Source organism: Nematolebias whitei, chromosome 2, assembly GCF_014905685.2.
Source record: "Nematolebias whitei isolate Nwh7 chromosome 2, NemWhi1, whole genome shotgun sequence".
NCBI classification, from domain to species: Eukaryota; Metazoa; Chordata; class Actinopteri; order Cyprinodontiformes; family Rivulidae; genus Nematolebias; species Nematolebias whitei.
This window is the reverse complement of record NC_056499.1, coordinates 14,265,391-14,272,387: the sequence shown is the minus strand read 5'-3', so window position 1 is coordinate 14,272,387 and position 6,997 is coordinate 14,265,391. Positions and strand designations below refer to the sequence as shown.

General features: G+C 43.6%; 1 protein-coding gene across 1 annotated transcript; it reads right to left on the bottom strand.

The window, feature by feature from the left end:
• Nucleotides 1-846: 846 nt before the first annotated feature.
• Nucleotides 847-6,298, bottom strand: eef1akmt1 (EEF1A lysine methyltransferase 1). Its single transcript, XM_037697027.1, has 4 exons — nucleotides 6,087-6,298; nucleotides 1,556-1,638; nucleotides 1,177-1,466; nucleotides 847-1,095 (listed from the first exon to the last, which is right to left on the bottom strand). The coding sequence occupies exons 1-4, from the start codon at nucleotides 6,234-6,236 to the stop codon at nucleotides 962-964; spliced, it is 657 nt and encodes a 218-aa protein (XP_037552955.1). The 5' UTR covers nucleotides 6,237-6,298; the 3' UTR covers nucleotides 847-961.
• Between the last annotated feature and the right edge of the window lie 699 nt (nucleotides 6,299-6,997).

Sequence of the window (6,997 nt, the reverse complement as noted above, 5' to 3'; positions counted from 1 at the left end):
TGTCTGGGTGGTGTTTGAATGTTCTCCCCGTGCTGCGTGGGTTTTCTCCCACAGACCAGAAACATGCAGCCAGAGTTCCCAGTCAGCCATGTTAGGCTGACTGGGAACTCTGGATTGTCCCTAGGTGAGAGAGTGAACTGTGTCCCTGTGATGGACTGGAGACCTGTCCAGAGTGTCCCCCACTTCTCGCACAGTGATTGCTGGAAATGGGCACCAGTGACTCCAACAGGAAGAAGTGGGTAAGATGATGGAAGGACTGTTATCTGCATGTTGAATCACTAAAACTAAAGATGTGAGTGTGGAAGTAAAATCTTTGTCACGAACTGTGGACATGCTGCCACCTGCTGGTGAAAAATGTTGACTGCTTCATGATGACGACATGCATCTGAAGTTGATACAAACTTTGACCCAGCCGGTCAGAGCAGATGTTCGCTCGTCCTGACCCTGGTTCTGTTGGAGGTTTGTTCCTGTTAACGGGAGTTTGTCTTCCCACTGTCTCCACTGTGCTTGTTCAGGATGAGAGACTGTGATGAAGGTTCAACTGGTCTGCTGCTTCCTGAGATAAAGAACTTTACTGTCTTTTCTCTGTGAATGTTCCTGTAACGTGCCCGACACAACTCTCGTGATGAGGAGCTATAAATACAGAATGAGCTGAATACAACAAGTGTTCAGAAGATAACGTCCACCTCGAGTGCAGAAACAGCAAACAGATGCATGTTCATTCGTTCATGTGGATGAAAACTGCACGTTGAAGAAACTCATGTGTAAAAGTACCGTACATGTAAAACACTGACATGTGCTCGGTGTAAAGCACAAACGTCGATTAAGAAGGAACGGCTGCTGGAAGTCTGACTTTAATTAGTTTGAAATAAAAACAACATTTTTCTCCATTTTCAAAGCAGCTCTTGATTCTTGTTGCCGGAGGCTGTGAACAGAACCATCATGTCGCGCCTGTTAGTCGTCAGCGGTGCAGCAGCTGGGACGGATAACTCACAAAACATCGGAACTCATTGGACAAGTTTTTGTTGTGTCTGGGCAGAAAGTGACACATTGTCAAACTGAGCAGTTCTTTAGCCAGAGTCTCCATGACGGCTCCTGCAGAACCAAACACACACCATGCACATGTTTATCGTGACTGTGACGCACGCTCACAGGTCGACACCTGCTGAGCCTCACCTGTGCACAGCAGCACCTTGCCTTTGCTCAGGAACTTGACGGTCTGGGCGACTTTGCGCAGACACTCCTCGGACAGGTAAGGCGGGTCGGCGAGGACGATGTCGAAGCTCTGCGGAGCCACTCTGGAGGGGAGGGACAGCGGCTCGTTGTAGTCGTAGAAGATGAAGTCCTCTCCATAGGTGGAGAAACGGCGGTCGTACTCGAACACGACAGCAGACACTTGGTCAGAACCGCCCACCACGCCCTGCTTCAGCTTCTGGTACACGCTGGGCGCACTCACACACGCTATCCTGACAGGAAACACACGGAACCATGAGACTGCAGCTGACTCAACATCAGGTCCACTTCTGTTCTGGACGTCAGCGCACGAGCCATTTACCTGCCGCCTTCTCCTGCTTCTCGCACCAGCTCCTCTGCTAACTGTGCTGCCGTCTCGTCACTGTACCAGAACTGGCTCATCCTCTGTCAAACACAAGTTTCAGAAACTCAACTCACCGGAGTTCATGAAGAACACGTGTCATTTGTTCATCATCCACCTCACTGTCTCTGTCATCAGTCAGTGACATCATTCAACTCGATTCAGTTCATTTACACAGCAACAAGTCACAAGTCGTCTCAGCACAGAAACGTTCAAATATAAATCCAGTAATCCTCAGTCGGGTCATGTGGACAGTTTCTTTTTTATAGAGACGTTTCACCCTCTATCCAGAGGGCTTCATCAGTCAGAGGAGCTCCAAGTAAAATGTTTCCCCACCAAGCAGTAAACTCTTTAAGTGGACCAACCAGTTTGCTGGAGATAAGATGGTTTCTGGGGGCCGTCCTGTCCCCTGTCGACTCCTTGCAGGCAGGCACAACGGTTCAAGGCAACAAAGTTCATGCTCAATCATCCACGTACCAAATCCAATAATGCTCAGTCAGGTGGGGAAACAGTTTACTTGGAGCGCCTCAGACAGATGAAACCCTCTGGATAGAGGGTGAAACGTCTCTAGAAAAAAAAACTGACCAGATGACCTGACTGAGAATTATTGGATTTGGTACCTGGATGATTGAGCATGAACTTTGTTGATTCATATATAAAAATAATAACTGAACATTATTCATCTGAGGAGCAGCTTTGAGTTTAACTCCATCACTGAACTCTCATCTTGAACAAGCATGAAGGCGACAGTGGAAAGAAAAACTCCCTCATGAGGAAGAAACCTTCAGCAGAACCAGGATCAGGACTAGAGGACCATCTGCTTCGACCGGCTGGGTTTGGTAGGAATAGATACACAATGGCAGGTCAAGAATCACATGTTAGGATAGAAATAGTATCAAATGAAAACTATTCAGTTTTAACAATTCATTTAAGGACATGAGGTCAATTTGTCGTCTAGTAGTCTAAGTCTATAGCAGCAGAACAAGCCGACCCTAACTATAGGATTTATCACAAAGTAAAGTCTTAATCCCAGTCTTAAAACTGGACAATGTGTCAGCCTCATGGACAGAAACTGGAAGTTGGTTCCACAAGAGAGGAGCCTGATAACTGAAAGATCTGCCTCCCATTCTGTTTTTGTAAATTCTAGGAACCACAAGTAAACCTGCAGCCTGAGAGTGAAGTGCTCTGTTAGGAAAATATGGAACAATAAGATCTGTAATATAAGATGGAGCTAGGTTGTTGAGAGTTTTGTAGGTTAGCAGTAAGATTTTGAATTCTATTCTGGATTTGACAGGGAGCCAATGGAGAGAAGCTAAAACTGGAGAAATATGATCTCTCCCAGTAACTCCAGTTAAGACTCTGGCAGCAGCATTTTGGATCAACTGAAGACGTTTTAAAGAAGTATTTGGACACCCAGATAATAAACCATTGCAATAGTCCAGTCTAGACGTGACAAATGCATGGGCCAGTTTTTCTGCATCATCTTTAGATCAGATGTTTCTAATGTTAGTGATATTACGCAGGTGGAAGAAGGAGGTTCTAGTAACGTTTTTAATGTGGGGGATAAAAGACATGTCCTGATCAAAAATAACACAAAGATTTTTAACATTAGAGCTGGAGGACACATTAATGCATCTAAGGAGGGAGAAAGACTGAAACATTCATTCCTAAGGTGCTCAGGTCCAAAAACCAAAACCTCAGTCTTGTCTGTCCAACAGGAGAAAATTAAGGGTCATCCAGGTTTTTATGTCTTTAAGACATGCTTGTAGTCTAAGTAGCTGATTGGATTCATTGGGTTTAATGGACAAATATAATTGTGTGTCATCAGCATAACAATGAACATTTATCCCATACTGTTTAATAACTTTACCTAATGGAAGCATATATAAAGTAAAGAGTATTGGCCCAAGCACTGAGCCCTGAGGAACTCCATGACTAATTTTCACATCTCTCTTTTAAGCTCCATGTGGAAAACTTGGTAAAGAAACTGAAAGTTAAACTGGGTTTCTTTTTCAGAAACAGATCCTGTCTAACCCCGAATGCTAGAAAACGCCTTGTATCTGTGACTTTCCTTCCCTCAATTGGTTACGGTGACATTATTTACATGAACGCTCCTACAAGAACCCTGCAGATGTTGGATGCTGCAGATGTTGGATGCTGTCTATCATGGTGCACTAAGATTCATAACTGGCTGTGATTATCGTACCCACCACTGCACCCAGTATTCACTGGTTAACTGGACATCATTAATTTCACGCAGACTCTCTCACTGGTACATTTTCATCTTTAAATCACTTCTTGGTCTGCTGCCTTCATACATCTCCTCCTACATGTCTCTGTGTGAGTGCAGCTACAGCGTGCACTCTCAGGACATCATTACCTGCAGTGTTCCCTCAATGAGGACTGAACTAGACAAAAGGGCCTTCTCCTATTCCGCTCCTGTTTCCTGGAATATCTTACAAAAAGATTTGAAGCTCTCGACCTTTGACCACTCTAAGTGGCTTCAAACATCTGATAAGTTCCTGCAGATGTTCCTGTTTGTAGTTTTCTATATTCACCTTATAATCTAGCTGTTTATCCAAAAAAGTTCAATCTGGTCCTCTGGACATTCAAAAAAACAAAAAACAAAACAAAGCAAAAAAAAATGTAGAAATGTTTCGTCTCTCATCCTGAGGACTTCCTCAGTCTGAGGAGCTGTATTCAGCTCAGTCTCTTAAATAGCACCTTCTCAGAGTGGATCAACCAGTTTTGCTGCTGACAACCAAAACCAGCTGATCACATGCTCAAGAAGGACCATCAGCCTAACAATGGATCATTAGCACACTGATGGCTGTTTACTGTTCACAGAGGGCTGAGTGATACTAGCAATCACAGCATTGTAAGAGGGGGACAGTTGAACACGGAGGCTCCACCCCTGTTTAATGATGGACGATTTCTTTTCACAAAGATGGCCTCCTTTACTCCTCTCTCAAACCATCGTTCCTCTCTGTCCAGGATGTGAACATCTTCATCCCTGAAAGAGTGACCACTGGCCTGGAGATGAGTGTAGACCTGGCCTGATGATGTTGATCTTCTGTGCTGGGCCATCCTTTTGGCCAGTGGCTGTTTAGTTTCCCCGATGTAAGACTGATCACAGCCCTCCTGACACTGAACAACATACACAACATTACTCTGTTTGTGCCGGGGGACTGGATCTTTGGGATGAACCAGTCTTTGCCGTAATGTATTTTGGGGTTTAAAAGCCACTGGGACGTTATGTTTAGAAAATAAACGTCTCAGTTTCTCTGATACTCCCTCAACATATGGAATGACCACTGGTCTGGGTCTGGGTTCCTCCTTTTCACCTGTTGGCTGACTGGAGTCCTGTTTGGGTTTCTTCTCTGCTTTCAGGAAGGCCCAGTTAGGATATCCACATTTCTCTAGAGCCTGTCTTGTGTGGGATTTCTCCTTCTGCCTGGCTCCTGAGCTAGTGGGGACGCTGTCTGCTCTGTGACACAGAGTCCTGATGAATCCTAACTTGTGCTCCAAAGGGTGATGGGAGCCATTTTTTTACATCTTCTCGTGTGAACTTGATGTATTTATCCACAGAGTTGATGTGGTCAGTAAAATGTTGGACTTCCTGAGATTTGATTTTAACCCAGGTGTCGTCAACATACCTGAACCAATGACTTGGTGGTGTCCCTGAAAAGGACATCAAGGCTCTCTTTTCTACCTCCTCCATGTATAGGTTGGCAACAATAGGAGAAACTGGAGACCCCATAGCACACCCATGTTTCTGCCTATAATATTGCTCCCCATATGTGAAGTAGGTTGACTGCAGGCACAGTTTCAAGAGTTGACATAGTTGTTCTGTGGAAAGCGTGGTCCTGCTGCTCAGAGTGGTGTCTGATTTTAATCTTAAACTGACCACCTCTACTGCATCATCAACAGGAATGCACATAAAGAGTGATGTGACATCAAAAGAGACCATTGTTTCATCAGTCTCCATGATGACATCCCTCACCTTATCCACAAAGTCCATGGTGTTCTGTATGTGGTGTTCTGAGCTGCCAACTAAAGGGATGAGTACAGATGCCAGATATTTGGAAACATTGTAAGTGACAGAGTTAATCATGCTAACAATTGGTCTTAAAGGTACACCTTGTTTGTGGATTTTAGGTAAACCATACAGACTAGGTGTGGCCTCCCCTGGGTACAGTCTGTGGTACAGAAAACAGTCAGTAGCCTTGTCCTGCTCCAAACTAGCTGTTTTTTTTTTTTAAATACCATTTTATTTTATCGTATTATTCCCAATTTGTATGAATCTTTCATGATTGTTCACTGTTGTCATCACTCTGTTTAAATCAGGTGTCTCTTGTAAATGAGTCCCTGAGGCTCAATGGACTGACCTGTACAGATAAAGGTTGAATGGTATAAAGACGATTCATTATTTACATTTACAAACTGGAATAAACTGATAAAGTGATGGAGTTCTACAATCCTATAACCTCACCCAGTCCTCCTGCACTGCTCCCACAGAGAATGGGTCCGAGGGTGTGGTATCGTGATCTGGACCTGTCTGTGTCTCCTTGTAGAACTCTTGTAGGGCATGCAGGGTGTGAGCAGACAGGGTGGGAACATCGTCATCATCGCTGTCGCTCATGGCTGAAGGAGAACAGACGTCCTTCAGAGTTGAAGAGATGATGTTCTGCAGGAGCTAAAACTGAGAACGAAGGAAAAACAGATTCAGAACTAGTTTTAGATCTGATCATGATTTGACTGCAGGTGAAAGAGACATATCTTCATGTGCAACACCATAAACCATTCAGAAACACATCTGCTAAACACTGCAGCAATAGTTCCGCTGGAAATGCAAGAAAGAACAAGACAATTTCCAGTTAAGACACCATCTTAGCACCAACATAACTGGTTTGTTCCACTTTGGAGTAAGCTGTTGGGGGAAGAATCAGTTTTGTTGTGTGTTTCCTTGACTGATGAAGCCTTCTGGATTGAAGGTGAAAAGTTTCAGCAGAAAAAAAAAAGAAACTGTCCAGATGATCTGACTGAAAAATGTTGGATTTCCAGTTAAGTGTTAAAATGAAACACAGATCAGAATAAATCTATTTAACATAAGCAGATCTGAGATAAAAATGTCCTGTCTGTCATGAGCAAATATCTACCAAGTTAAACACACACACACGTCTCTCAACCTACAGAGGCTAAAAACTGCATCACGTTTGGTTATCGCACCTTCAAAACACTACTGTTTACTGTTACATGTTGTTTAGTAGACCTGTCACGAGAACAAATTTTACTGGATGATTGTCTCAGAAATTATTGTGATAAACGATAATATTGTTTGAAATTTGACAATAATTAGCAACTATTGTCAAATTTAAGAAGAAATGTTGGTTCAATTGTTTT

Excerpts from the sequence above, each read along its gene's own strand:
- eef1akmt1 (XM_037697027.1), bottom strand. The coding sequence starts at position 6,236 with ATGAGCGACAGCGATGATGACGATGTTCCCACCCTGTCTGCTCACACC. Across the intron at positions 1,639-6,086 it reads GAGCAGTGCAGGAGGACTGG|AGGATGAGCCAGTTCTGGTA; the intron begins GTGAGGTTATAG and ends TGTGTTTGACAG. Across the intron at positions 1,467-1,555 it reads GAAGCAGGAGAAGGCGGCAG|GATAGCGTGTGTGAGTGCGC; the intron begins GTAAATGGCTCG and ends GTTTCCTGTCAG.